Source organism: Danio rerio, chromosome 25 (assembly GCF_049306965.1).
Source record: "Danio rerio strain Tuebingen ecotype United States chromosome 25, GRCz12tu, whole genome shotgun sequence".
NCBI lineage: Eukaryota > Metazoa > Chordata > Actinopteri > Cypriniformes > Danionidae > Danio > Danio rerio.
The window spans coordinates 29,138,193-29,157,027 of record NC_133200.1 but is presented as its reverse complement, the minus strand read 5'-3'; the positions used below and the strand labels follow the sequence as shown (position 1 = coordinate 29,157,027).

Genomic DNA, 18,835 nt, shown 5'->3' with positions numbered 1-18,835 from the left:
TAGCTTTTAAAATGAACAAATGTTGTTGTTTTTTGCTTTGTTAATTTAATGCACAGAAATATCACAACACAGTGGAACACTGTACGCAAAAACAGCACAAAAATTAAGTTTTCATCTATGTCCTTTAGCTAACACACAAAATCATATTAGTTGTCAATTCTATTTACATTTTCATCTGAGGTGACATAGTGGCTCAGTGGTTAGCACTCACAGCAAGAATGAATGGTTCGAGACTCGGCTGGGTCAGTTAGCTGAAGGTAAATCAAATGAAATTATATTTTCATTTGAAAAAGGTATTGCTCGCAGTTATACAGCTGCAGAAGTGAATCAGAGGCCTCTAACAGCTTTTCAGCATCATTCAATCAGTCAGCAAACAGACCATTCATTCATTTTCTTGTCGGCTTAGTCTCTTTATTAATCCGGGTCGCCACAGCGGAATGAACCACCAACTTATCCAGCAAGTTTTTACGCAGCGGATGCCCTTCCAGCCGCAGCCCATCTCTGGGAAACATCCATCCACACACACTCATACCCTACGGACAATTTAGCCTACCCAATTCACCTGTACCACATGTCTTTGGACTGTGGGGGAAACCGGAGCACCCAGAGGAAACCCACGCAAAGGCAGGGAGAACATGCAAACTCCACACAGAAACACCAACTGAGCCGAGGTTCGAACCAGCATCCCAGCGACCTTCTTGCTGCGCCTCTGCCTCGCCGCAAACAGACCATAGTTAACCAAATTTAACAAGTCTGAAACAACATGGAAAATGGTTTTATGCAGTGTCTCACAACATGAAAATATGGATATTATTAGCTTCACATCATTCAGAGTTTCCAGTTCTAATCATTATTATTGTTTCATACTTCCATAAAATCCATCTTCAAAAATTGTGAATCTTCAACATGTAGTTTTCAGTGAGGTAATCACTGTAAGTATTTGGGAAAGTCTGAGCACTCTTGTAATTCACATTTGTATGGGTTACTGGGTTTGCATGGGCGTTTAGTCTCATGATTGCTTCAGCAATGACAGGTCAAAGGTCAACCTACATGTAAACTGAGAAACAATAGTCCAGTTCTGTGGCATGCACAGTGGGAACTGAGAGCGCGGCTCTGCATATACCCTTTCATTACTCTAATCGGTCAAACAGCACAATAGTAAATATAGGGTGGGGACATCATAACTACCCATCTCAGGCCACCGCATATCCATGCTGAACCAAAACGTCCTCGTTGCCTTAAGCAGAAGCTGTGTTTTCCCACCACGTCTGCTTGGCACTATAGAAAGATGTCACATGCCGGTAGACATCAAAAGAAGGCCACCCTGGCAGATGATGGCTCCTGCTTCTCAAAGCACCAGGTTTGATGTTGATTGGTGGGTTACATGCAACAACATATTTTTGTTCTCCTCTTGTGTCATCTTAGGATTTTGGGTCTTATATATATATTGTGGTTGAAGACCTCTTGGTATTCAAATAGTCAATCTTTTAACATTTCTGAAATAAATGCTGCACGCAACCAGATAGTTCCTCTGTACTCAGGATCATGTGCCAAGGATAAAAATACATGGAGGAATAAAAAAAATCATCTGGCACAGAAATTTCATGTTTTAATTTGTTCAGGTTTCATCAGTTGTTGAAAGGTTATACTTAAGAGATGTGTTCTTCTTTCTCAGAGAGCTTGCACCCATTGTTTTTCTCCTCCTGCTCTTCTGTGTAAGATCTAGGGAAAGAACAAAAGGACTGTTTATGGTGTAAAATGTGGAAGTATTAAACTAGTTAAACAAGTACAATTGAGTAAAATTTGGTACAATTAGGGTGAAGTCATGTTAGGAAACCTTTTCAGGCAAAAAAATGTTCATTGTCTATTGTCAATACAATAGGCGAAGTACTGCCCACACAGGGTTCTTTCAAACCAAGCAGCTTTTTGTTGGTGAGGGTGACCAACTTCAACACAAGTGAAATTTGCATGCCAGACTTTTTTGCCCACATGTATCTTTATAACAAATGTAGTTAAGTATCATTAGTTCAGTTGTCATTTTAAATGCAAAGATGTTATTGTGTCTTTGTTACGTTAACTTTTTTTATTATCACATTTTTCAGTGCATTGAATAAAGTGTGGTGCATTGAATACAGTGTAAAGAGTGGTTTAATGGACATGAAAGATCTCTCATATATTCTCTTCATCTTAATATAAATTTGTCACTTTGGGGTGTTTCGTAGGAGCCATTCAAATCCTGTTTTGCCAGAGCCAGTCATATCCTCATTTTCCTCTGTATATATATATATATATATATATATATATATATATATATATATATATATATATATATATATATATATATATATATATATATATATATATATATACACACACACACACAAACACATACACACACGTTATTTCAGTTTCATTGTCCAATCTGTGTGTATATATTACGCTTAATATGTAATAAACATTGAAACTTGATTAAATGAACATTAACTTTGCACAAGCCATTACGTTTTAAATAATTTATCATAATTTACCTAATTTCCAGGACAAAAAATATGGAATTGCATTATAGAATATGCATCATTTAACTTACCTTCATTTCTTGTTATTGGACTTTTTTTAATGCCAAAATAATAAAATTAAAGTTTGAAGTATGTGGCACACAGACATGTTAACAAAAAATAATAATAATTAAAAAAAATCTGACTGAATGCATTGTATCAGTGCATTAAGCATACCTCACAAAAAGGTAATGTAAAATCTTGTGGGTAGAAGGTCTACTGTCAATAGTGTAGCACAATTTAAAGTCTGAATAAAAATAATTTACAAACCAAGAAATATTTGGCCAGGGTGGTAATTTCAAGTAACCAACTTACATCCATTTAGAAAACTGCACAGGGAAGCCAAAATTCCAGATTTAATGGATTGCTCTAAATAAAAATGCTCCATCTGTGATTATTGGCAAAACAACTGTAAAATGTCTGCATCGATATTTCATTTTGAGTTGAATTTACCACTTACCTTTTTCTCAAAATACACCAAACCAGCGTAATAATCATTAGCAGTCCTAGCATGGATGCTGCTGTTATTGAGGCTATGATACCTGAAAGGAGAATTAATCTTACAATTATCAGAATACTTGCATTTATATTATGCTAAATTAATTTTAAATATTATGTTTTAAAAGGCTAGTTGTGTGTCATGTAACACAATATTTTTTAAAGTCAGAAGATTTTAATTTCAACATGAAATGACATTTACAAACCATAATCAAATTTCCATAATGTAACTGATTTTAGAAAGTTTATTTGATTTTATCCATTAAGTATGGTCTAGTTTGTGAAAACTGGACCCTAAAAAAAGATGACATTTTGGATAAAATGTATTTAGAATAATGTTCACGGATGATTCATGCATGTTAGTGTGTATCAATGGTAAATTCGGAAAATTGTTAATACTTGAAATCAAAAATATCTTAACCCAGATTAGCTTTTTGTTTAACTGTTGTCAGTATGATTAACAGTCATCACACACTTGTTTAAAGCCACAAACGTAATAAGCAAAATTACACATTTATTCAATCATTTTCCTTCGGCTTCGTCCCTGATTGGGGTCAACACAGTAGAATGAACAAATGAGCGGATGTCCTTCCGGCCACAACTCAGTACTGGGAAACATCCATATACTCTCACATTCCCACACATATTCATACACTATGGTCAATTTTGTTTACCCAATTTACCTACCTGAAGAAAAACCACACAAACATGGGGAGAACATGCAATCTCCAAACAGAAATGCCAACTGGCACAGCCAGGACTCAAACTAGCAACCTTCTTGATGTGAGGCGACAGTGCTAACCACTGAGCCACTGTGACACCCTAAAATTTCACAGTTGTGGCTATTATTACACATGTGGTAACAAAACCAAGGCCAGTGGTATAATGTGAGGCACACATACGCGCATAGGACTCAGTGGTGTAAAGTAGAACTATTTGTCAACCATTGCAGGGCTACAATTAGAACTAAACCATACATACGTCAATGATAAGGTCCTAAAGTCATGCTTAATGCCCAAACATGCCCTCTCCATGTGTTCAATTTTATGTCAACAGCAATTATGTTGTGGCCAGAGACAGGGGTGATGCAACACTGCAACTACACGTCACTGCATGGTCATAAGACGTCACGTCTGTTAGCCAGAGGTGAGGAATTGTCTCACATCACAAACACACACAGACATGCATAAACTGTTTACTATAACATACCCCAGCTCATCCATGTAAAGTCTCCTTTGAAGAAAAAGGAAAATATGAATTGAGATAAAAGTTTGTAAAAACAGTATAATGAAAATGTTACAAATGAAGTGGAGTCATTTGGACAAAAAAGTAGGTAGTAAGCTAAATTTAAGAGGGTTTATTTTATTATTATTTTTTTTTTATTGTGTTTGTCCAAACAATGAAAGTATTTATCTTTTAAGACTTCTCATGCGATCAGCAGGAGAACAAATTCAAAATGGTTTTGAATGACATGAGGTTACTATTCCTTTTTTAAATGATCTATTCCTTTCAAATGAATGTACTACTGATGGTCATAAATGTGTAAAAGATGAATAAATTTCACTTTTAAGTCAAATACAAAAATTCAGAAATGTGTCCCATTGTATCATATAATAATCACACATACTATCCTAAAAAACGTTTCAAATAAAACAGTGACATTTATCTTTAATAAGTGGAAGAAGTGATTCATTTTAATTGAAGTTATGGGTTTTATTTTACAATCCATGATCTAGACATTTCACCAAAAAATTATATAGACTAACATCTGAGTCAGTGTACAAAAAAAGATTATGCTGTCTGCTTTCTCTCTTGTCTCAGATCACACCCAAAAGAAAAACAGCACCATGTAGTGTTAGAGAATGTTAAAACGTTTAAAATGCTGATTTTGTCCCTTTTCATTTGAACATAGCTCTTTTCAACCACAGAATACAATTACTGCAGTATATAACTCAACTTTTCCCAATAAAATGTAAAAATATGCCCTCAACATTATGGTCTTTGTCTTTGAGTTGTACACTGTATATCATAATTAAGATAGTTTGAGTCTTTCTCTCCCACAAAAACCTCACTAATGTTTAAAACAGACAAACTTTTAGTCTAGACTAATCATTACATTTTAATCTGGATCCTGAAAACTGAAAAGTGTTTTAAGATTCATCAAGCAAATGTCATTTAGTGTGCTATTCTCTCAAATAACAATTTTATTTAAAACTAGTTGAATAAAATGTTATGAAAATAGTTTGCTTAAATGTGTTTTGAGACAAAAACCATAGGAGTCTCTGAAAGAGTGTTAGAGGGGAGTACTATCAAACTAAATAAACATTAGTCAATGATGTGCTAGCCTTGGGAGTATAGTTGACTAAATATGCATGACAGCGTACTGCATATTTTTACGCCCTCTAGGAGGTTTGCAGCCCTCCCTGGATTTAATCTTCCCATTCGACATGTTGAGGTCTATGGTAGGCAAGCTCCAAGTTGTAGTCTTTGGGAACTGTGGCTTGAGGATGCCCCATGGTGGTTTTTATGTTTGGGTTTCTACGCCGCTTAATTTGCCTTCTCATCTGCCTCAGCATGGCTTTAGTCAGTGATTGTTCCAGCTCTGCCGCCTCATCTCGGGATCTTCCTTGTATGAGTTGTCTTATAGTCTGAAGGTCTAGATCAGATCGGCAATGCAAATAACTTCTAAGGTTCAGCTCTGGAAAAACTACCTCTCTCAGAGCTTCGACCATCAGACCCTTTGCTTGGTACCTCTCCAGCTGATGAATGACCTGCTCTTCCAAGGATACAAAACACATCCCTTTACCTGTTTCAAGTGCTCCCATATACCATGGTGTTGGAATGTTTTTCCCAACAGAAGAGGAGTAGCCATTGTCGCTTGGCACATTGTTCTTTGACCACTGATGTTTCTGGGTTGCCTGGCTCCAGTGTCTCTGCTTCTTGGGCCTCTTTAACTTCTTATCTGTATCTGTATGAAGACTCAACTTTGGGAGAAGCTGATAGAGTCCCTCGTCAGCAAGGTCTGCAAGGTCACCCACCAGAAGCTTCTGAACGACTTGTCTTCTATGAAAGGGGCTTGCCACTGAAAGAATACCATGCAGTCCTGCACCAGACATAATCAACAGAGGAGTTCAAGCATTGCAAATGTGAACTGCTAGGACTAAGCATTACTAGTGCAGGGCCTGGAAGAAAAAATGAAGGACCAACCATTCTTCTCCATCATTCAGCTTCATAGAAAATGTTGCCATGCAGTAAATCATGCTGTAAGTGGTAGACTTGGTTTTTCATGAAATGAGCCTTCATGCAAGAATGTTAGAAACAGCAAGACTGAAGCAGATCATAAGCCTCTGGTGAAGACAGCAAACTCAGGCTTCTCTCACAGCAACAAAATACCTGATAAACAAATGTTGTGGTGCAGCAACTCTAAAACAGGTTTAAAGGTAAAGATTTATGTCAGTTGAAGCAGCTTATAAAAACAGCCATTGTTTTTTTCCTTTTAAAGGAGCCTGCAGTAGTAGTTTTTCATTTAGGAATAAAGGTAACAGTGCATAAACTGAATCCTTGTGCAGACGTTAAAAGAGAATAAGAGAGAAAGCAATCTACTGCTAAAGTTATGGCCTGCTAAACTGTATACATATTACAATATAAATTCTCTTACCTTCTCTGAAGGAAACTAGTACCACTCTGTTATCAGGGAGTTGTGACTTCCGGTAATTTTCATGAAGTGGCATGGAAGGAGAGTCTTGGGCAAAGGAGGCATATAGAGCTGTGGCCAATGCCAAAAACTGTAAAAATAGTACAACAGTAAACATTATTAAAAACAGCAAAACTATTACCTACTATTACCTAAAAGGACAAGATTTGGCTAGTTAGCTTTTAGCAGCTGTGTAACGTGAAGTGACGCTGACAACAGGGGTGCCGATCCAAACACAGGATTTATTAGCAGGATGGTCAAGCAAGCAACAGTCAACACAGGAGCAAACAGATTTACGGGCAATCCAGAGTCGTGGTCAATAAACAGCCAGATGGTCAAAGGCATGCAGCAGACAAGAATAAACGAAACAAAGCAAGGTTCAAATACAGAAGGCAAGGAAACCGCATCGCAATGTTCACAGTTTAGAATAACAAGACTGATGAGAGTTTCAAAATGAGTCGCATATATGTGTGTGTAATCAGTCCATGAGTAGCATCAGCAGTAGAAGTGTAATCAATAATGACTTGGAGCAGATGAGTGTGTGTGTTTTGCATGACTGGACTTGTAGTCCGTATACCAGCAGATTGTAGTTCTCTAGCCATCTGCATGGGCTAGATCGCTGGTAACTCTGACAAGCTGATCGTAATAACTACTTGTATTACATACTACACTTATTGATGGCCAATCAAAAGTAAGTGACAGTTCAGTTCAGTTTGCAAGCATAATCATATGGATAGCCTAGTACTAGATTATAAAGTCCTCCTTGGTCATATTAATGACAGTGGAAATGAATTTGAGCCTAATAGGCATAAGTAGTTTACCTGTTTTCTTGAAATTGTGACTGGTTTTCTGAACACTGTCCATAGCACACTAGGATAGCAGGGTGGTGTGGTCAGAGAACCATCGTAACGGTAATACTGATCCAATCGGTCTGGTAGCAGTGCACGGATGTTAAATGCTGGTACTTGTATTTTCTGATCTGCCAGTTCACAGGTCAACCAAAGGAACGTGTTAGAATATTTGTGCACATTGATACTTCAAATAACATTAAAGTAACATACCTCTGTACTTTACTCCACTGATGAATCTGAAAAGTTTGTCAAAAGCTGGGTTGGCCTCTCCAATCTAAATGGAACAAAACATTGACTGATTAGAAAATATACTCTTATAAAGATGTGTTGATGTGACAGACAATAAACAAACAGGAATAATCACCCCAATATACTGAGTGAAATGCTATGCTCAATTAATTGCAAGAATAAAAATTTGCATTAGTCTAGGTGGTTTTGGGGTCTAAACTCACCTCAATAAAAACTCCCAGCACAGCCAGTCCATCATGTTTGTCCACAGCCATGGAGACATTAGGGTATTTGTCAGAATTGAAGTGTACTACATGCATCTGAATACAACAAAATCTGTCCTTAATAAGCAACCAGGTAAATCAATCAATTAATCAGTCTGTCTGTCATAACAATTTCTCTGACATGAACCGGTCCATTTTCAAAAGCAGGGACTAAGACTGCTCTGCTCTCAGCAGTAGAAACCTAGAGATTTACAAAAGCTGCATGCAAATCCTCAGTGTTCTTGCTGAATTTATCTGCTAATTTTGATATTGTGAACCACCAAATTAACTTAGCAAAACTCAAGACAATGGGGATTTTAGGAACTGCACTTCAGTGGTTTAGCTTTTACCTCTCAAATAGGAAATTTAAGGGTCTCTTGGAGGGTTGAAGTTATCCCAGGAGCAAGATGGTGTATCCTCATTCAGAAAAAAAAAGGCTTTTCATACTAATGCTATACAGATGACACCCAACTCTACCAATCATTCCAACCGAATGATCCGATGACCCCTGCCTTGATATTAGCATGTCTGAAAAATATTTCCTGCTGGATGATTGACCACCAGTTTCAACTCAAACTCTATAAAACAGAACTGCTGGTAATTCTGGCCAACCCATTAATTGACCACAACTTCATACAACTGGACATAAAGGCCTCGATATACTTCAAATGAGGTTCTATTTCGTTATTTGCTTGAGGTTAAAAAGAAGTTTGAAAAGGCTGAGTGATGATGTACTGTTCTTGAACCTTCCCTCACCCACGCGCTGCAGTTGTCGGGACTGTAGCATGCCTCTCGACTTAACTTCTAAAGACAACTTTCATATGAGGCAAACAGCCTTTTTCAGCCCGTCACAGAACAAGTGCTACAGAGGCATGCCACATTGCTGTCTATTTGCTGAGGCTAGACCAGGGGTGTTCAAACTCGGTCCTAGAGGGCCGGTGTCCAGGAGAGTTTAGCTCCAACCCTAATCAAACAAACCTGAACCAGCTAATTAAGCTCTTACTAGATATACTAGACACTTCCTGCCAGGTGTGTTGAAGCAAGTTGGAGCTAAACTATGCAGGACACCAGCCATCCAGGGCCAAGTTTGGACACCACTGGGCTAGACAGTGAATGGAACAATGTTTAAAACTTTATCAGACTGGTGCAACGTGGTTCTGTTTATTGTCTGGTGTGTGACTCCAAGTCTTTGCAATTTCTTTGCAAGTCTGCTACTCAATCTTCCAGTTTATTAATGTTACTATTGCTGCTGTTGTGCTGGATGCTTTTTGATTGTTGCTAGAAGGGATACAGCTGCGAGCCCCACCCTCACAGTAATGTAAAAACATTAAGCTAGACAGATTATTCACACCCAAAATAAAAGTTTGTTTTGACATAATATATGTGTGTATTATATATATTATTTATAATGTATATGTGATAGATATATACATAGACTCAAAACTATTTTGTTACATAGATATTATATATAATTTGTAACAAACATATATTTTATATCTACATATAAATAAACATTTTCTCAATTATATTCATGCATGTTTCCATTTATATATACAAAATAAAAATACACAGTACACACACATATTATGTCAAATCAAACTTTTATTTTGGATGTGATAAATCATGATTAATTTTTGCCCTGAACTAAAAAACTGTAATTATATAATGAGAATTGTTAATATTATTTATTAAATTACCTATTAAATTGTATTTTATTAATGTCTACCCCTACCTCAACCCTAAACCTACCCTCCTTAATTATGGTTGTACTGTGGTCCAAAAATTTTGCAATTTTGATGTTAGTGTCTGCTGCTTTATCCCATCAAGACTGTATCATTATTCTCCTGTTATGACTCTGAACTGCCTGGATACTAAGCACATTAAAGAAGATGGAGTTATAGGGTTATATAAATGGAGTATATGGAGATATGAGCTTAAATTATTGGGCCAGATTTTGCTTTAAATTTTTGCTCAAGTCTTTTTTTGTTGCAATTTTGTTTTGAAATATACCAGGGCCTTAACTCCTTTCAGGACTGTCAGGAACCTAGGATTGGTTCTTGATTATTTGTTTCTAGAAATTAAGTGCATTTCATAGTGTGCAATACTATGCCATTATTAGTCCATAGTTTAATTGGGACATTTTTGTAATTGTTAATTATTACTAGCTTCCATCCTGAGACAAAACAAAGCCTCTGATATACTTTAAGATCAGTACATGCAAGTTTCCTTCAATTGAAACAACTTAGACTTGGGTCTTTGACTAGATTTAGGCTTTGAAACCAGGCATATGTCTCATCTTTGAGCTGACATAGGTGATCATGTTTACTGTACCTCTCCAGCAAACTGCTTGCCATTAACAGTGTGTTCTGATCCAGTCAGCAGGTTAGAAGAGCCCCAGTGGAAGTGGAGCTGAGCTGCTGAATATCTGTGAGGAAGGCTGGATATGTACATGTGAGATGGCAATGACAACTGCACTGTGGATAAAGAAAAGAAAGTAAATAGTAAATTCCACATTCAAGCCACAGCCACGTTAAGACCAAAAAAAGTTAATGCACAAAGTACTATTCACACAGAAGTTCATAAAAAAACCTACGCTGGGCTTTTTTTTTTTCCTCAAAATTCTCAATTTGCACAGATCAGGATTCCATGCTTTTTCAAAGATAATGTTCCATTACATTCCAATATTCAAATAATTTTTAAATGATATGTTCAAAATGATTGAAATATACAAATGACAGTCTTTATGAATGAAGCACTTAATAACCTAATAATTTAATCAATGATATGATTTTTTTCAAACTGCTTTTTGTCGCTAAGAAATGTCCTGCTCTTGTTTTGCTTGCCATTACTTTGTTTGATAAAATAAAGCAAGACAGTGGGTCTCATTTACTAAATATGCATTCACAAACATTTTTGGTTGAAATGTGCACATGAGCATTTTCAGTGAGCGTTTTTTTGGCTGAATCTATCATTCACAGTGCATCCCATCACAGTTTTGACACTAATATATAATGAACTAAATACAACAGGATTGTGAACTGTCGCAGAACTAGGCATGGGATGATAACCATTTTCAAGATACAGTATACTTATACTGTATATTTTGGAAAAGTCAAGGTTTTAAAACCGCCAAACTTTCCAAATTTCCTAAGGTATGTGTAAGATTTTTTATTTACATTTTTTAGGACAACAGTATCTTCAGCAGAAAAATTATCCAAAGATGTCATTTTAAATCGTAAAGAAATCTGTGTTTTTGAAACTAATGAAGAAAGCAGAAGTCAGTGACTGATTTTAATTATTCAGCCTGACATGTTTACTGTTCCAAAATATTATAAATCTTTCAAAAGATAAAACATATTGTGTTTAAAAGAGAAAATAGTTTTTGTTTTTTACCCAGACAATTAAAATGAATATATTTTAGAGCAGTAATCACAATACCGTGAAACCAGAATATTTTTATCCAAGGTTATCATACCGTCCAAATGTTATACTGACCCATGCCTAGGCAGAACTACTCTAAAAGACAATATGTCACAGGAATGCAAAAACTACATGAAAAGACTTAAAGGGATATGCCACCCCCAAAAATGATTACTCACCCTCAGCTGTTTATAAACCTTTACAGATTTAATCTTTCTGCTAAATACAAAGGAATTATATATTTCTTCCTTCAAAGTATCTTAGAATTTGTGTTTAACAATAACAATAGACAGGTTTGAAACAAGTGAAGGGTGAGTAAATGATTTCATTTTCATTTTTGAGTTAACTATTTCTTTAAATCGATTTATTTTACTCGCCTAGGCCTGTGACATCATGTAGTATACATGAGTAGTGTATAAGTATAAATGTCAGAAAACCATCAGTATTTACTCTCATGGCATGAAATCTATGGCACAACTGTCAACTTAGTTAACTACAAACCTTCCTTCTCTATTTGCCATAAACATGACTCTTTGGAGTGAGAGTAAATACAATAACATAAGTCACACTTAGGTAAACATTTACAGTTCAGCAAAGGTAGATGGAACAACTTTTGTCTGTTTAATGCACATTTGTCTAAAAATACAGCAGAATATGCCCATTACCTAGAAAATCAGCACTTGTGATGTTAAGACATTACCTTGAATCAAAGCTTTGTTGCATTTTCCAGACTAAAATACAAACAGGTTTGATCTATTGTAATAAGCAGGTACTTATAGAAAATTGCTATGGCGGACATGCAAAATAGATCCTTCTGTCATTTTCTTCATGGTGAACCAGAAATTAAGCTTAAGAAGAAAGTCTATTTTTCTTTTATATGTAACACACAGTCTCATTAGTCTAACAACCACAAATCCTTTCATCTGTTATAGGGAATGAACAGTCTACTTAGCCATATAAAATGTAACTTCTTTAAATGTTGAAGTTTTAAAAGATGTGTTTAAAAAAAAAAAAAAGAAACAAAAAAAAAAAAAAAACGGTATGCTCTACACACTCAGAAATAAAGGTACAAAATCTGTCACTGAGGTGGTACCTTTTCAAAAAGAACTGCCCCAGTGACAAATTTTGTATCTTTATTTTTGAGAGTGTATAATGTACTCACCAGAGTGCCCATTGTTGCCAAGAGTGAGCTGCTCACTGGTTGACAGGTTATAGTTCTGGACCTGGATGGGTGGCAAGTTTGGATCATATCTCAGCAAATGTGTCTGGAAATCGATTGGGGACTGGAATGCTCCTCCACAAAACGGATAGTTGGTGGGCCAGTCGTGTTCTCCATCAAGTCCTGAAACAAAAAGTCAGGGAAAGCATCATTCTCTGACTGATGCACTAAATTAAACATTTGTTGGCATTAAATTAAACAGCATTAAAATTGGTCAAAGACAGAGACTAAAGTCAGCAGTCACACAGCACTCCCTTACAAAATAAATGCTCTTGTATGAATACCACACGCAGCAATAAAAGATCATTTTTGTTACTTTAGGGAAGGTTTTATTTCCAACAGAGTTTAAACTTGCCTAAGCAGATTTTTTAAAAATAAATAAAATGACAAACTTACAAATGACAATAATTAGCCTCTTTAAATGAAATTGTCATTGTTTCAGTTGCAGAAACAGTAGCAGTAAAAGTGGTTTGTTGTTGCTAAGGGATTACATGTTTTTATATATATATATATATATATATATATATATATATATATATATATATATATATATATATATATATATATATATATATATATATTGTCAATAATGACCATGGTTTTGTGGACAGCTTTTGTTTTCTGTATTGCAGTAACTGCAAGACAGCATAGAGAGTCTCTTTTAGTAGCTTAACCTTCCTCCCTTGCGGTCGTAATTACTCACTGCTCAGTTCATGTTTTCATCTGGACTAGGTTCTCCATCACAATCACACCAAATGCCTGTGGCAGTCCTGGAGGTTTTACAAACTTAAATCATAACTCTGACCCTGTTATGTATGAGCAAACTTTTATGGTAAACCATCTGCAGCTCTCTGAAATTGCTTGCCATTATTACACTAAACTACTGGATGCTGAGGTCACACACTGCTTGCAACAAATGCAAAGTAAATCCTTGGTGATTATATAAATACATTATGAATAAATTAATTACTGTATGGTTGACTGAGCAAAAAAGTGCTGTACAAGAACATTTATCACATTGTTATAGTTACTATGCATCGGTTATTAGACCACTTACTTCAGTTCTTTCCTTACTCATCTGCATGATTTAAAATATTATTTATGTCTGTTCAGTTTACCTTATACTAAAATAATAATCTCAACTTTCTGTTTTCTGTATTTAGGCTTTTTCTTAAGCCTAAGGAAGTGGAGGTTTTATGTCATTCTAAATTCATTCTAAATTGCCTTGACTAAGCAGAATTAATTCAGACTCAGAATTTCAAGAGCTTTCAGTGTTAGCCAGCACAAAGAACAACACTGATCTGAGCCCTGCTTGACAGACATGATAACATCTATACTGCAGCACAAGAACTGCACTGTTTCGTGAGGCATTCATCATGGCATTTCAAACAGGCTGCTGACACTTAACTCTATTGTCACATTGTCCACATCTTATTATATATTTAATGAGAAGAACCACTAAACAAATATCTATAAACTGCCTTGCATGGCTTTAAAAACCACAGAGTGAAAACCCAGAAAGCATTTAGAACACGTTAGCGTACACAAACCCTCAACAATTGCATAATAATTACTTGGAGATGGGCTCTTTTGCTTTTGGCCACCAACTACACAATAACACCATAGCAATACTTGAAAGCAGTAAAACTTCCAACAGCATAGAGCAATAACGCAGTGCACATTAGTAACTACTAGTATTTAGGAACAACTTAACAACAATAAGAACCCAACTTAAATCATCATAATGGTGCTGACTTTACACCATAATTGACTTTCTTTGTTAACACAAAAATCTAGTTTTAGCAGCAGCTTAAATTAGCAATTTGCTTATAGGGTGGTTGTTTTGATGATCATGTTGTCTAAAACTCTTAGTCGTCAAGTCTAAAATATAGCACATACCAACATAGTCTGATTTATAGACTTTCTAAACTTGCATGCAGAAGTGAAAATTATTTAACAAGTATTTCAGAAGACATTTAAACTGCAGTGTGCTAGACACAGAAACATAATGCTATTATACAGTCTTCTTTCCTAAATATAGGGAGCTTTAAACTACAGGCAAAAGCGAGTTTGGGTTTTAAGTACCTTCTGTTAATTTATATCTTAGTTTAAAACAGCTTTAAATAATCCAAACTAAACATACCATGTGTAATTTGGTTCTATGGTATAATGATCTTACAGTAATTAAGCATGACCTCTTGAAAAGCCTATGAGAACATGAGAGTGAGCTAGTGGGCAAACTAACAGGAATGACATGATTGACATGGTGAGAATAATTCAGAGCTCAAGAGCCAATGGAGTCAAAAGAAGGTCAGCTTTGCACAACGAGTTCCCACTTTCCAGCAGCAACATGCTCTTTAAAACTTTCTTCATGGCTGCCAGAAGGTCTCCATGTCCACTCTGAAATTACATGTTAGGATTGTTAGTGATAACACCTTATAGGCCTGTCCAGGAATAGGACTTACCAATAAGGATAGTAACCAGAAACCTGTTTGGTTTCCTAGGTACAGGCAATTGACCAGAACACTGCAACAGCCATGATTAAGTATGTTTGTTTTAAAGCTCTTTAAGGTGTGAAGAGCACATTCTGATGATCTCTGTAGCAGATGGCTGGATGATCTTTTTTTCCAGTGTAAAAACAATTGCATCTGCTCAGTATAAGGAAAGCAACAACAACCTAATTTGCGCCATTTATATTAAGTTTCCTAATGTTTCAGAGTCTAAGTTGCATTCGTTCCCTTATCTTACACATTAGTAGACAAATTCACAATCTTTGTACGCATCTCTGACATTTTAGTAAACCTTTTAACATTAAGCAAAGCGTTTAATAGTCTCAAAATAGCAAAATGTATTTGGTTAGTTTTTAATTTATTTTTGTAAATCAGTTCAATTTGATTGTTTGAATAAATTAAACCTGATCATCAAAAATATATATGCTTTCACAAAAATATCAAGCAGCATAATACTAAAACACAGTAAAGATGTCTGTTAAATGACTTGTTTTAACACTGGTACATAACGATGAAAATTACTCACCATTATATGTCCATTTTCTGCCTGAAAAAGAGACCAAAACAAATTTTAAATGCTGTTAAAGTTTTAATCTAATAAATCAGTCAAATGATGCATTCCATTGCAGCTGGACACCATTCTGGTTACATCCTGTGGCTCATTGCCAGCTAGTCTCAAGTCAATCTGACAGGCTGAACCAGGCTCTTTCACTGACTTCAGGTTGACAATGAGATACCCCAGGAGTATGTGAAATTCTTCACTGCTTAAAATGATAAAAAGTAAGTTATTGGGATTTAGGGAATTTCTTTTGTAATGACAGTTTACAGAAGGTCACAGTCTTACAAACTATGACAAAACACAAATCTTTTTTATAGCGCAGCTATTTTTTACAGCAAAACCACCATGTATTAAATGCACAGTGATGGAAATTTTCCTAAATGACACAGAAAAATATGATATTTAATGAAGCTGAGAGTCCAAACAGGAAGATGCTTTACAATTTGGTTATTATTTTAATTTACAACCGTTAATCATCCTTACTATTCTAGGACCACAAGGCTTTTTCAGGAACAAACCCTTTTGGGAAGATCTACAGACAAGATATTAACAAGGCAATTTATTCAGCACTTCTGTGCTAATTTAGCATGACAATATTTTCACCCGTGGTTTTTAATACACTCAGGTCATTCAACATAACTTCTTAGATCTGCAGAGTAAAACCAGTCTCACGAATCTACATGATAATTAAAAGGATTATGAGTACATTCTAATTCTACATGACTCACAAAGTTGTTCATTTAAGGAAACAACATTCACCAACGCATTGTGTTAACAACTTAAATTAACTTCCAGAAATCTTCTCCTACTTTACAGGCTAATACACCGATATGGCATATCAATTTAAAGTGATGCAAAACGCAAACATTCAAAAATATGCATGACAAAAAAAATTATACATTTTAAAAATACATTAAAACGATACATGAAAGTGTTTTAAAGAATGTAAAACATGTCAAATAATATCAAGGTATCTATAACTCATGTTTAGAAACAAAAGCTATTCAATAATAACCACATAAACAATAGATTGATTAAGCATTAGAAAATATTGTAATAATCGACATTTCTCTTAGCAGTTCTTTAATATGTAAGGCACAACTCTGAACATTTAGAACACATGTAGAATCGAGTTAATGACCAAGTCACCATATTTTGATCAGTGGAAGTAAGACTTTAATTAATTTTGCAAGACTTACCTGTGAGCGCAAGAGGACACGCGATCAAGATGATGAGTATAATTTTGAGTGACATTGCAGAGAGGTAGCGGCGTTTTATAGTCTACAGTCAGAAGTAGACTCGAGTCAGGGAAATGTTGACATAGCTGTTGGAACCGTCCCTTATATCAAGCATGCTGCGCTCACGAGCTAAATAAACTGACGTCACGGATGGAAATGACAGAGCAGCGCCTGAGTATCACTTCATACAAATCTGACTTCATACAAATCTGCGGCTATACCAAGCCAGACAGCAGTATGAGCATCAGAGGGGCAAAACTTTGTCTGAACTCTAATAAATAGCCATTAGCCACACGTTCTCAAACCGGTCATTTTAAACTCCGCAGACTGGTACAATGAAGCGTCATCTGATATGAGAAAAATTACAGCTCGTGTGTCAGTGATTATGTCTCCATAATGCAACATTTGCTCGGTGTTCACAGCGCCGCAAATGACACACTGCCTTATTATATGCTGTAAACCTTCTCTAAATCAATGTATGTTGCAGCTATTGTTTATTTTGAAAATTCATGTATTATGATTATATGTTGTTATTGTAATTAATAAAGTCATAAAAACACACACACAAGTAAGAATATTGAAAAAAAAATTTAGTTTAGTTTTTATTTTATTGTATGAAACAGCTAATAAATAAATAAATTAATTAAATTTAAAAAATACATATATTTTTCAGATATTTCCTTACACACTGGCTTAATTTATAATAGGCTTTAAACTCATAAAAGGGAGGACCGTGAAATACCATCTGAGCAATTGTAATAATAATATAAATAGCATTTTTATATGTTATATATTTATTTACAAATTTATGACGCACCTAAAGAGTAATTGTGCTAAATGATCATTTAATGTACATTTTAAAAAGTCATTGAATAAGGTGTTATAATTTCTGTGTGCAGTGTGCCTATGTTTCAAAAAAATGAATGAATGAATTAGGTGTTATTTTGCAGTGTTGTGTAAGGGGGTGGCACGGTGGCTCACTTTTTAGTCTCCTCGTGTTTAGCTGAGTTTCGTCTCCAGGTGTTCCAGTTTCCAAAGTCAAAAGACATGCAGTATGTTAATTGGAAAAAAAATAAAAAATTGTCTGTAGTGTTTTGCATGTTTGCAAGTGAGTGAGTGAATGACAAAGTGTATGGGTGTTTCCCAGTACTGGGAATTTACAAATTAGTGTTCTCTCAGAGCTGGGTTGTGGCTGGAAGCGCTTCCGCCACATAAAACATATGCCAAAGTAATTGGCAGTTCATTCTGTTGTGGTGACCCCAAATAAATCAAGGACCAAGATAAATAAGTAAATGTAAAAGTACAATTGAAAAAGTACAATGCTGAAATGTAATTATATTATATTGTATTATATTATATTATATTATATTATATTTAGGGCTCTGTGTGGAGTTTGCATATTCTCCCTGCATTTGAGTGGGTTTCCTCCGGGTGCTCCGGTTTACCCCACAGTCCAAAGACATTTGGCACAGGTGAATTGGGTAGGCTAAATTGTCCGTAGTGTTTGAGTGTGAGTGTGTGTGTGTGTGTGTGTGTGTGTGTGTGTGTATGTGTATGTGTGTGTGTGTGAATGTTTCCCAGAGATGGGTTGCGGCTGAAAGGGCTTCCGCTGCGTAAAAACGTGCTAGATAAGTTTGTGGTTCATTCAAATTAATAATTATTCAATAAAGTGATTAATAAAGGGACTAAGCTGACAAGAAAATGAATTATTGAATGAAAATTTAGGGCTGTCAAAATTAGTGCGTTAACGCACGTGATTATTAAAAATATTTTAAACGTTAAAAAAAAGCAGCAGAAAAC

General features: G+C 35.5%; 1 protein-coding gene across 5 annotated transcripts; it reads right to left on the bottom strand.

Moving 5' to 3' along the window:
• Positions 1-752: 752 nt before the first annotated feature.
• On the bottom strand, positions 753-17,480 carry ca12 (carbonic anhydrase XII). 5 transcript variants are annotated; one of them, XM_073943248.1, is made up of 12 exons: positions 16,997-17,480; positions 15,765-15,785; positions 12,672-12,851; positions 10,421-10,563; positions 8,051-8,146; positions 7,809-7,872; positions 7,569-7,726; positions 6,712-6,838; positions 6,447-6,476; positions 4,263-4,286; positions 3,016-3,097; positions 753-1,722 (listed from the first exon to the last, which is right to left on the bottom strand). In XM_073943248.1, exons 1-12 carry the CDS (start codon positions 17,049-17,051, stop codon positions 1,650-1,652), a joined length of 1,053 nt encoding a protein of 350 aa, XP_073799349.1. In that variant the 5' UTR covers positions 17,052-17,480; the 3' UTR covers positions 753-1,649. The 5 variants fall into 5 exon arrangements, with proteins under 5 accessions (XP_073799349.1, XP_073799350.1, XP_073799351.1 ...); XM_073943249.1 differs by lacking the exon at positions 6,447-6,476; XM_073943250.1 differs by lacking the exons at positions 4,263-4,286; positions 6,447-6,476.
• Positions 17,481-18,835: the final 1,355 nt, after the last annotated feature.

Coding starts and splice junctions, on each gene's coding strand:
- ca12 (XM_073943247.1), bottom strand. CDS start 17,051: ATGTCACTCAAAATTATACTCATCATCTTGATCGCGTGTCCTCTTGCG. Junction 12,852..15,764: donor CAGAAAATGGACATATAATG/GTGAGTAATTTT, acceptor TTTTTGTTTCAG/GACTTGATGGAGAACACGAC. Junction 6,839..7,568: donor TCACAATTTCAAGAAAACAG/GTAAACTACTTA, acceptor CTATTTTTACAG/TTTTTGGCATTGGCCACAGC.